The sequence below is a fragment of the Hordeum vulgare genome, unplaced genomic scaffold (assembly GCF_904849725.1).
Source record: "Hordeum vulgare subsp. vulgare unplaced genomic scaffold, MorexV3_pseudomolecules_assembly, whole genome shotgun sequence".
Classification (NCBI taxonomy): Eukaryota; Viridiplantae; Streptophyta; class Magnoliopsida; order Poales; family Poaceae; genus Hordeum; species Hordeum vulgare.
Window position 1 is genome coordinate 1,868 of NW_025422610.1, and position 12,650 is coordinate 14,517.

Below are 12,650 nucleotides of genomic sequence, written 5' to 3' on the forward strand. Positions count from 1 at the left end.
ATTGAAAATAATCCTATTCTTATGGGTAAATGCTCAATATCCAAGTGGGCTTACAAATTTGATCATGATCAATTGCTTTGTGGATTGTCTCATGTCTCTTGATTAGTTGGTATTTATCCCCTCAATATCGCAAGTTCTTACCTCCAAACAAAATATTTACTTGTTACTAATAAAAAATCAAAAAGTTTAGCCTACATTCTTCCTTAGATCCCTTCTTTTACTCCGATAGTATTGCGGATCACAATCGATGCAAAGAAAATGAATGCATTTCCATACTATAATAAAAAGGTAAGTGTAATAAATAGAGAATTGGATCATGTCACATGACTGATTCCATTTCCACTCTATGGGATCTTACGGAGCCTGTTCATGGATGACATGGTTGCGGTATGATCATAGAAGATATTCTCCTCAAGTGAACCAGCCTATCCTTCCTAGGTAGGGGACTTACATGTTGATTGGATGCGGAGACACCTTTGGTTGTGAATTCTAATGTGGCAGATCCAATTCTTTATCTGCATGGCCAAATCAATAATTCAAGTCACACACTCCCATAATCCGCCTTTTTTCTTTCGTAAAATTAACTTCAACTATTTGTATCGTATAAAAATACTTCGGAGTTGAAGAGAAGTATCCAAATGACATGTGTTATTTTACAATAACCCATGCTTGTAGCAATGAAATACCACAACCTACCCGATATGATATATGAGAATTAGAATTCTCTATGATATGCCTTCCCTATAAAGGACCCGAAATACCTTGCTTACGTATCATTGGAAAGTGCATTAACATAAATACGGCAGTAAGCAGAGGCAGTACAAAGGTATGTAAACTATAAAAACGAGTCAAAGTGGATTGGCCCACACTAGCACTTCCGCGTAATAACTCCACTAAAGGCGATCCTATTACCGGAATGGCGTCAGGTACACCTGTCACAATTTTGACTGCCCAATAGCCAATTTGATCCCAAGGCAAAGAATAACCAGTTACACCAAATGATGCAGTCAAAACAGCCAAAACCACACCTGTCACCCAAGTTAATTCACGGGGTTTTTTAAATCCCCCTGTGAGATACACACGAAATACATGCAGGATCATCATTAAAACCATCATACTTGCTGACCATCGATGAACTGATCGGATTAACCAACCAAAGTTGGCCTCGGTCATTATGTATTGAACCGAGGAAAAAGCCTCTGTAACGGTTGGTCGGTAGTAAAAAGTCATAGCAAAACCGGTAGCGACTTGTACTAGAAAACAAGTAAGTGTAATTCCCCCTAAACAATAAAATATGTTGACATGGGGAGGAACATATTTACTAGTTATATCATCCGCAATTGCCTGAATCTCAAGACGTTCCTCAAACCAATCATATACTTTATTGAGATAGGTAACTAACCCACGCCCCCCTCTAAGAGCCGTATATGAAAATTTCATCTCGTACGGCTCAAGCAGAAACACACAAATTTTCAACGAATATTAGAAAAAAGGTTCAAAACTTCATCAGCCACTGAATCGGGTCGATTTGCCTTGAAGATAGCAAATAAAAAAAATCCGGAATATCTTCTTTGTGATGATAATGCCAAAAAATCTCAAGTTGGCGCGTCTTTCTTTCTTCCTTTCCCTTATGTTGGTCATTAGAGGCTTCTTGACTTTTCTCTTCCCTATTTTGGATTTTTTTTTATGCGTAATATAGAAATTATCTTGTTGTGATCCTATGAATCAGTTCAATTAAAACCTTAGATTCATACTAGAGCCACGATGATTTAGTCTCAAGCTAAACAAAAGGCAAGGGTTCTTCGAATAAGAACCGCTTGATAATCATTTATTGAAATTGAATCAGTGTAATGACTCGACAAAATCGATAGAAAAAAAGTTGTCTTTTGGGCAAACAAAATTGTAAGGAAGAAAATTTCTTTTTTATTTTTATTTAAGAACTACTTGAATTTTTCAGTCTGGTTGCGAGGTCTTAATAGTGAGTATGAATCATAGTTCCATTTTTTTTGATCCACTCTATCTATTTCGTGTTCCAGATACTAGAATAAATAATATCTGACGAATTAGAATCATCTTGATAGAGATAACAGGCCCTTTCTATGTATTATCAATAGGATCAATTCTAACAAGTCACACACTCATATTCCAGAGATACCGAAACAAAAAAATTCCGCGGTCGAACTACCATAATATCTAGAAATGTAGAGCTTAAACTAGAAAGGCTTTTTTGGATGGAAAAACTCTGACTTCCTAGTTTTAGTTAGTAGAAACCTAATTGGTTAAAATTCCATCCAGTAAAATGGAAGAATTATAAATTTCTAAAATGATAGATAGGAATATAGCGAATAAAGCCATTGCGACCCCCATAAAAGGAGTAGTCCCCCAACCCGGGGCGACTTTCCCATATTCCGAATTCAAGGGTTTCAGTAAACTACCTGCACCAGTTCGTTTTGGCCTAGGTTTAGAACTATCTTCAACGGTTTGTGTAGCCATAAATTATATTTAATCATTGGTGTTGACTTTGTATACTATTCCGTTGTAGTTGTAAATACACGATCTTTTCGTAGATCCATTGTAATCTTGAAATTCTATAAAAATGGAAACAGCAACTTTAGTCGCCATCTCCATATCTGGTTTACTTGTAAGCTTTACTGGGTATGCCTTATATACCGCGTTTGGGCAACCCTCTCAACAATTAAGAGATCCATTCGAAGAACACGGAGACTAATTTAAGTAAGAAGTCCCCCTATCTGGGAGACTTCTTACTTAAATGAAATTATTTTATTCTTTTAGTTGGAGTTGGTGGAACCTTAGGTGGTTCTCGGAAGAAGATAGCGAAAAAAATTATCCCTAAAGTCGAAACTAAAAGGAACGTATAAACCAATGCTTCCATAGATTCGATCGTGGTTTATTTACAATTATAACTTCCACACCTATTCATTTGTCATTTGGGAGAATTTCCCATATAAAGAAAGAAAAAGAGTCAAAGAAAGGATGGGAGATGTCAAATCAAAAAAGAGAGGTGAAAGATACCATAACAATGTGTATCAGACTGCCTGTTTCTTTGTAGTTGGATCTCCCACTTTTTGGAATGTTCCAAATTCCACTTGAGCATCCAAATCTGGATCAATACCAGCAAAAACATCTCGGAACAATGTTCTAGCGCCATGCCAAATGTGTCCGAAAAAGAAGAGCAAAGCAAAGGTAGCATGACCAAAAGTGAACCAACCCCTTGGACTGCTGCGAAAAACACCATCGGATTTCAAAGTAGCCCGGTCTAATTCAAAAATTTCCCCTAATTGAGAACGCCTCGCATATTTTTTTACAGTAGCAGGATCAGAATAATTTACTCCATTAAGTTCGCCACCATAGAACTCCACCGTTACGCCTACTTGTTCAACACTATATTTGGATTCTGCTCTTCTAAAAGGAACGTCCGCTCTAACAATTCCCTCCTCATCTACCAAAACAACCGGAAATGTTTCAAAAAAAGTAGGCATACGGCGTACAAAAAGCTCACGTCCTTCTTTATCTCTAAAGACGGGATGTCCTAACCATCCAACAGCTATTCCATCCCCATTGTCCATTGAGCCCGCTCTGAATAATCCCCCTTTTGCCGGATTATTACCAATATAATCATAAAAGGCTAATTTTTCGGGAATTTTAGACCAAGCTTCTGATAAACTAAGATTTTCGGCTAAACCATTGCTAACTCTTCGATATATTTCTTGCTGAAAGTATCCCTGATCCCACTGATAACGAGTAGGCCCAAATAATTCGATTGGGGTCGTTGCTGACCCATACCACATAGTTCCAGCAACTACGAAAGCTGCAAAAAAAACAGCAGCGATACTACTGGAAAGTACAGTTTCAATATTGCCCATACGTAATCCTTTATATAGACGTTGAGGCGGACGGACACTAAGATGGAATAAGCCCGCTAATATACCCAATGTACCCGCAGCAATATGATGAGAAGCTATTCCCCCCGGAACAAAAGGATCAAAACCTTCTGCACCCCACGCTGGATTTACAGCTTGTACTTTTCCAGTTAGTCCATAAGGATCGGATACCCATATCCCAGGACCATACAAACCCGTTACATGAAATGCCCCAAAGCCAAAGCAAGCCACCCCTGCAAGAAATAAATGAATTCCAAAGATCTTGGGCAAATCCAAAGAGGGTTTTCCCGTCCGCTCATCAGAGAATATTTCTAGGTCCCAATATACCCAATGCCAGATCGCTGCCAAGAAACACAAGCCAGAAAACACAATATGCGTAGCTGCCACACCTTCATAACTCCAAATACCCGGATTTGTTACAGTTCCTCCTGAAATACTCCAACCACCCCACGAATCCGTTATTCCTAAACGAGTCATGAAGGGAATTACGAACATACCTTGTCTCCACATTGGATCCAGAACAGGATCAGAGGGATCAAAAACTGCTAATTCGTATAAAGCCATTGAGCCAGCCCAACCAGAAACTAGAGCTGTGTGCATTATATGCACCGCAAGCAATCGACCCGGATCATTCAATACGACAGTATGAACACGATACCAAGGCAAACCCATGGAAATACCCCTTTAGCAAAGAAAAATAGACACGATGTCGCTTTATTTTATCGCATTGAAAAAGATTATCCATTGTACCTAACCCTTCTAGGGGATTCTGTGTCAGAAAGCGCGAATATTTATTTCATTCCATTAAAAATAAGAAGCCAATTCTGTTCATAAGAAGAAAGAGAAGCAGATCTATTCTATACTCGATAAGTGCCAATATGCAATGGGTAACTTGGCCAATTTGGAAAAAACGAAGAATAGATCGCTACCCCTCTTTGTTTAGCATTCGAATCACCCATTCCTTTTTCTTTATTCAATCTGTCTTACCTTTCTTATATGTATAACCTTTCCATCTATGTATTAATAGAATCTATAGTATTCATATAGAATAGAATAAGAATAAAATAGAATAGAATAAGAATAAAAATTAAGACAATAAACTGCAGATTCTTTCTTTCTGTTCCATTCTTACGTTTCCATATTAAAGTGTTTCTTACTTAAATTTAATAATATTAATCTAATATGCCCATTGGTGTTCCAAAAGTACCTTACCGGATTCCTGGAGATGAAGAAGCGACTTGGGTTGACTTATACAATGTTATGTATCGAGAAAGGACACTTTTTTTAGGTCAAGAGATTCGTTGCGAGATCACGAATCATATTACAGGTCTCATGGTATATCTGAGTATAGAAGATGGAATTAGTGATATTTTTTTGTTTATAAACTCCCCAGGCGGTTGGCTAATCTCAGGAATGGCTATTTTTGATACGATGCAAACGGTGACACCAGATATATATACAATATGCCTCGGAATAGCCGCGTCCATGGCGTCCTTCATTCTGCTTGGAGGAGAACCCGCCAAGCGTATAGCATTCCCTCACGCGAGGATTATGCTTCACCAACCTGCTAGTGCTTATTATCGGGCAAGGACACCAGAATTTTTACTAGAAGTAGAAGAGTTACACAAAGTTCGCGAAATGATCACAAGGGTTTATGCACTAAGAACAGGCAAGCCTTTTTGGGTTGTATCCGAAGACATGGAAAGGGATGTTTTTATGTCAGCAGACGAAGCCAAAGCTTATGGACTTGTCGATATTGTAGGGGATGAAATGATTGACAAGCACTGCGATACTGATCCAGTGTGGTTTCCGGAAATGTTTAAGGATTGGTAGTGTCCGGATTTCTTGTAAAGTTATTTCACAGCTAAATTCGTGTTTTCCTCGATTTAATAGAAAATAGAAAGACTTCATGATGAGCAATCATCAGGTTAAGATGGATCTAAACCAATCCATTTTTTTCTATATACATACAACATGCCAACGGTTAAACAACTTATTAGAAACGCAAGACAGCCAATACGAAATGCTAGAAAAACGGCTGCGCTTAAAGGATGCCCTCAGCGTCGAGGAACATGTGCTAGGGTGTATGTGCGACTCGTTCAGATCATGACTTCAAACAAATATAAAAAAAATTTGAAGTATCCCTGATTAGTACCAATGAATAGGATATAGCTTCTCTATCCTAGATTTCTATGGTATATGGAATTTCTGGTTTCCTTTGGTGCAAATCGAATTATCTAAATTTGGAAATAAGAAGCAATTCTCCCATTGGTAGCAAATGGTTATCCATTAAGCGGAGGAAATAGTAATAAAAAGAAAAAGGCTTATGCTCTTTTATCTTATAAAGAACGGACTAACAGGGTCAGCTACTTAGCCAACTTTCATAATTAAATACCGTCACTGTATGGATAACTCTTATTGTGAAAAGAGCTATTTACTCTATAATGGATAGGTAGAGCCAAAGAATGTGAACTATACAAGTTCGTAATACTTTTTGATGAAAGAAAGGGCTCCGGTGTATAGAGAGGGCCTCACCGTTTAAAAGGGAACCATAGAAACGATGGAACCCACTATTTTTTTTAGTATTATTTAGAATGAATTTGTTATTTCGTATAGAAATAACTGAACGGAGTGGAATAAAAAATCGTGGTTGGGAAGGTTACTATAGCAAAAGCCATTGGAATTAATATTTTATATATCGGAATAATTAGTTTTGTTATTAATGAGAAAAAGGGTGGCTAAAAGAAGAGAAATCATTAGTTATTCATTAAGGTTAATTTGATTCAATGACCAGAGTTCCGCGAGGATATATAGCCCGGAGACGACGAACAAAAATGCGTTCATTTGCCTCAAACTTTAGAGGGGCTCATTTAAGACTTAATCGAATGATTACCCAACAAGTAAAAAGAGCTTTTGTTTCCTCTCATCGAGATAGAGGTAGGCAAAAGAGGGATTTTCGTCGTTTGTGGATCACTCGGATAAACGCAGCAACGCGGGTATATAAAGTATTCGATAGTTATAGTAAATTAATACACAACCTGTACAAGAAGAAATTGATTCTTAATCGTAAAATGCTTGCACAAGTAGCTGTATCAAATCCAAATAATCTTTACACGATTTCCAATAAAATAAAGATCATCAATTAAAGGTATAAATAAAGTAATATACTGGAATAATAAAAGATGAATTCCCGGAGAGGGAACTCCGGGAAGATACAATAAATTAAGATTAAGTGGTAGGAATCGACGAGCTGGATTACTTTCTTTATAATATATATAGGTCTGGCCCTTGCGAATTCGAATAAAACATCAACAATCGGAACTTAAGTTCCGGTTGTTGTTTCTTAAATTTTGGTTGTAGTTTCTTAAGTTTCGATTGGAATTGTACTTTTGCGTTAATTGAGGAATATGTCTATTTTTTCTGGGTCTAGAACCTGTAATTATTGAAATTGACTGGGCTTGAAATTGTTTTTCGTTCTCATAGTTACGAAACGGTAAAAAAGATAAAATACGAGCCTGTTTTATAGCAAGAGTAATTAATCGTTGTTGTTTCAAGGTTAATCTATTTATTCGTCTCGATAATATTTTTCCTTGTTCACTAATAAATCTATTAATTAAACTCATGTTTCTATAATCAATTCGATCTCCCGGGCCAATCCGGGGACGCCTACGAAAAGGTTGTTTAGATTTACGAAAAGGTTGTTTGAATTTACGAAAAGTTTGCTTGGATTTACGAAAGGGTTGCTTGGATTTATTAAAAGTTTGCTTGGATTTACTAAAGGGTTGCTTAGATTTAAGAAAAGGTTGTTTAGATGTATACATGATTTATTCCTTATTTAATTTAAAATTGGAAAATGCACTTCTTTATTTTATTAATTTAGGATCCAGAAGAAGTAGTTTTTCTTTGATCCATATCTTATTTGATTCATATTTATAGTATATGAATACCCTCTATACATATGAAATAATATCGACCGGAAATCAGATGAGTTGATTTGTATTTTGTATTCTATACTATGTTTTATTTATATATAAAATATGAAGTTCTTACTCTTTCTGTTGTTTGGAAAGATCGAATACACGATGTTCCTATTTCTTTATTTCGTGATGAGTCGTATGCTTGCGACAATAACGACAAAATTTTTTGAATTCTAATTGTCCGGGTGTATTGTGGCGATTCTTTTGAGTACTATATCTAGAAATCCCCGTCGATTCCTCATTGGCACCTTTTCGAACACAACTGATGCATTCCAAAATAACTCTGATTCTAACATCTTTTCCCTTGGCCATGAACCTCCTTTTCCTTTTGGATTGACTTAATTTAATTCTTCTACTTATTCTTTTATTCTTCTATTTTGAATCCGAAGAAGAAGAATAAAATTCATTAGAATAATTTTTTTTTATTCTTAAATTAAGTAATAAAAAATAGAGAAATAATTAAAGAATACAATCCTTGTCGAATTAGCAAAGATTTTGGTTCGAAATCCTTTCATTTAATTAGTCAGCCCCGCCTTTTTCTATGCTCTGATTTCTGAGGCCTGATTTAGCTTGGGTACCCCTTTAAATTGAATTTCTATTTTTAAAAATAGGGTTTACCAAATTTTTAATGACTCTGAGGTTCAACCCAATCCATCTTTTCTTTCTTTTTCCTTCCGATACTAAAAAAAGATTGAAAAGGATAAGATAAAATTTTGTCATATCACGAAGAAATCTATCCCTCCCATAGCAATAACTAGAATTAAAAAAAAGGGAATGACAAAGCATCCGGGAATAAACGATTAATTTCTATCAATAAACCTGCTAAAGCACCAAACCATAGAGTACTTAGCACGGGTGCTACAGAGAGATATGTTTTTATATCCCGCATTGAAAATCCTCCTTCCTTGTTGGAATACATATATGATCATAAACTTATGCTATATATAAACTGAACCATAATCGACGAAATTTTCCGAAATTGTCCTATCCCTAAAAAATAAAAAGATGACCCCTTCTTCCTATATATTATCAAGGAAAAGTAATCTTTCTTTTATAGGCGAAATTCTATTGGATTTTAGCTGTATATAATTCCTTAATTATATGAGACCAAAAAGAAGAAATGACACGAGGGTTCTATATATAGATAGAGAAAGAATAAGAAAATTATGATGTGGAAAAGAAGACAGGAATTGTGTACAATGGCATTGCACAACAATTTAATTTGGAAAAGGGATGTAGCGCAGCTTGGTAGCGCGTTTGTTTTGGGTACAAAATGTCACAGGTTCAAATCCTGTCATCCCTACCTATTACTTCTTTCTTCTTTATAGGCAGTAGCAACGAGATCAATTAAAGTAAAGTGGGTATAACTGGAATTTGTGGAGACTATACGTACGTGAGATACATTAGGAATAGAAAAAGATTTTCTTTTTGAATGAATGAAAGCGCTCTTAGTTCAGTTCGGTAGAACGCGGGTCTCCAAAACCCGATGTCGTAGGTTCAAATCCTACAGAGCGTGATTCCATCTATCTTATGTCGAAGCAGAGTAAAATAATTTAACAAAATTGAATTGTAACTCCAATTTGACCTCCTCCAGACCAGAGAGGAGGTCAATAAAAAAAAAAAAATGACTCAATCAAAGATCCAACTGATCCCCACGCCTGTATTGCAAATACGCAGTCACGAATAATCCCGCTAAAGTAATAGGAATTAGGCCTAAGACGATTCCAAATAGAAAAACTTCAATCATTTCGATTTGTTCGGGGGGATAAAAAAAGAGGTACGATCTATCCCTAAATAGTACTCTAAATTATCCACGAATCTCAATGACCAAGAAAAGAATTCCTAATTAGTCTGGAAAAGAGTCGTAGAATATCAGGAATCCCAAAGAAAGATTTTGCTTTTCTGAATTATTATTATTCAGTCAATTCAAATAAGACGTATCTTGTTCAAGCCAATAAATAGAGCTGGGGTTATAGTTAAAGCAGCCAGTAGAAAACCGAAATAACTAGTTAAAGTAAGCATGAAAGAGTTAAATTCCATTTATTTTTTTTTACTACACTACATATGTTGGTAAAGCATTTACCTAAGTTATGGAAAATTCATAATTCATCAGTTATTTTAGATAATACTAAAAAACAAGATAGAGTGAGATACAGAAGTGTAAAAGAAAGTGGATTCATCAGATGATACATGAGTCCCTAATTTCGAATCAAGAGATTTGTTATGGAATTTTTCAATTGAGTAAAGTAATAATATTAAGAACTAGATCATATAACCCCATTGAATGAAAAAATGAAATTGGATTTTCAGGGAAATTTCGGAATAAGAGATAAATAAACAATTGAATTTGAAAAAAAAACTTCTTTCTATTTTGGATAATTTCTTTTTCAATAGGACCCTCTTTTTGGACTGAACGATCGAATATTCCCCTATTCCTTCTTATTTTAATTTTAACTGATTGTATTCTATATGGAATAAGAGGAGAAGAAAAGCATTCCACGACCTCCCGAGGGTCTGTTAAAAAAAAAAGAAAGCTCTTCCTTGAATTTACTTTATTTTTATTCCTTTTTCGAACTCCAACCAAAGTAGATTCGAAGACGAGTCACTTCAATTATCCTTTTAAGTTCTATTCTATCTTCTGTCTTTCCCTATTTCATCTCGTAAAGTTCCACGCTCGCAGTTTGGTCAAGAAAGTTAGACCTAATCCAACAAACAAGACAAGGATTAATTACGAATTATGAAAGGATAAATTTCACATATATATACTTGTCCTTGTATTGTGTCAGTATGAGAATATCCTTCCTAAATTATTTATCCAAACCTATTGATCATTAACTTAGATTTTCCCAAGATTTTGGCTGCTATTCCGAATTACTCTATTATTCCGAAGCCAAGGAAAATAAATAGAACCTACAAAAAAGGGGTTTTCTATTGACGCCTTGAATAACATATAGCTTACCTATAGACAAAAAAAAGTAATTATGTTTCGGAACCAGGCAAAACCAGATTGCTGTGCCATAGGAAGGATAGCTATACTAATTCGGTATACTCAAAATACACCTTTGGTACAAAATTGACAATCTCACAAGGATGAAATATCAGTAATTTTCTATTTACTGGTTGATCCCATCTTTTACGGAATCAATTCCTTTTTTGAATGTACAAAAATTTTGGGAGTTCAGCATGTCTGGAAGCACGGGAGAACGTTCTTTTGCTGATATTATTACCAGTATTCGATACTGGGTTATTCATAGCATTACTATACCTTCCCTATTCATTGCGGGTTGGTTATTTGTCAGTACGGGTTTAGCTTATGACGTGTTTGGAAGTCCTAGGCCAAACGAATATTTCACGGAAAGCCGACAAGGAATTCCGTTAATAACCGACCGTTTTGATTCTTTAGAACAACTCGATGAATTTAGTAGATCCTTTTAGGAGGCCCTCAATGACCATAGATCGAACCTATCCTATTTTTACAGTGCGATGGCTGGCTATTCACGGACTAGCTGTACCTACTGTTTTTTTCTTGGGATCAATATCAGCAATGCAGTTCATCCAACGATAAACCAAATTCCAACTATAGAACTATGACACAATCAAACCCGAATGAACAAAATGTTGAATTGAATCGTACCAGTCTATACTGGGGTTTATTACTCATTTTTGTACTTGCTGTTTTATTTTCCAATTACTTCTTCAATTGAGAGAAAGAAAGAGACTAATAAGAATTCTCTTATCCCATTTGGAAAGATACCATCCTTATAACTACCCATGACTGTTTTTGTCTCTAGCATGACCAATTGATAAAATGTGGAGGAAAGTAGGGGAAATGGCCGATACTACTGGAAGAATTCCTCTTTGGCTGATAGGTACTGTAGCTGGTATTCCTGTGATTGGTTTAGTAGGTGTTTTCTTTTATGGTTCATATTCTGGATTGGGTTCATCTCTATAGTAATCGGAGGGACCAGATTGTAAACATGAAAAAGTAGGAGCTTAGCGGGTCCTTACCCCCTTTATCTGATTAGAGCGGAAAGGACCCGCGGAATTTTTACTCTTATAACGCGAATTGAATCTATTCGATTCACTCTTATGAAGCAACAAGAAAAAGAGATCACTCGAGGATCCAATATCTTATTCCACAAAGGAAGTATCCTGAAAATCCTTGATTTAGTTTCGAGTAATAAACTAATAAAACCTTAATCAAAACTATTCAACTAGCCTAAAAATAAAAAAAAAACCTTCAATGGAAGAGTTTACTTTTTTTTGCAAAATTTCTGTAAGTTTGAAGTTAAACTTAATTAAACAAGCCAAGCAATTCTATTTGCTTACAATCACAAGAAATTTGTCCCCCGCCATATTTTCTTCCCCTCTGTTTGTCCACTACCTCGGCTAAACCTAAGCAAAAGAAAAAGAGGCCCAAGAGACAGACCCGAATAAAGAAGAAATAGTAAAGTAATCTTTGACGAATTAGGAAGAAAAAGGATTCTTATTTTGATACAAGAAGAATCGGCACAAGAAAAAGCCTTTTTCTTGTGCCGAATAGACGATTAAGAAGACCTGCAATCCCTCGAAAGAAATTTAAATTTTATTGTTCTCGCCTTTGCCTTGGATTCTCTTCTTTTGCATGAGATATAAATAAGGAATTCCAGACATCTCGTAAACAAAAAAAAGTCTAAACAAAAAAAGGATTTCCAAAAAAGATCATAGATAATTCTAGCAATTGCCAATAAATCGAGGCTTTTTACCAACTTGATGGTAAGAAATTCCGGGA

At 35.7% G+C, this 12,650-nt stretch overlaps 1 protein-coding gene and 2 non-coding genes across 3 annotated transcripts; 2 read left to right on the top strand and 1 right to left on the bottom strand.

Moving 5' to 3' along the window:
* Positions 1-1,622: 1,622 nt before the first annotated feature.
* LOC123421209 (30S ribosomal protein S18, chloroplastic) lies at positions 1,623-7,782 on the bottom strand. The gene has a single exon (XM_045107504.1). It carries the CDS (start codon positions 7,721-7,723, stop codon positions 7,211-7,213), a length of 513 nt encoding a protein of 170 aa, XP_044963439.1. The 5' UTR covers positions 7,724-7,782; the 3' UTR covers positions 1,623-7,210.
* A 1,326-nt stretch (positions 7,783-9,108) lies between these two features.
* TRNAP-UGG lies at positions 9,109-9,182 on the top strand. Its single transcript has one exon. It is a non-coding gene; the product is annotated as a tRNA-Pro (tRNA).
* Positions 9,183-9,321: 139 nt separating this feature from the next.
* TRNAW-CCA lies at positions 9,322-9,395 on the top strand. The gene has a single exon. It is a non-coding gene; the product is annotated as a tRNA-Trp (tRNA).
* Positions 9,396-12,650: the final 3,255 nt, after the last annotated feature.

Coding starts and splice junctions, on each gene's coding strand:
- LOC123421209 (XM_045107504.1), bottom strand. CDS start 7,723: ATGTATACATCTAAACAACCTTTTCTTAAATCTAAGCAACCCTTTAGT.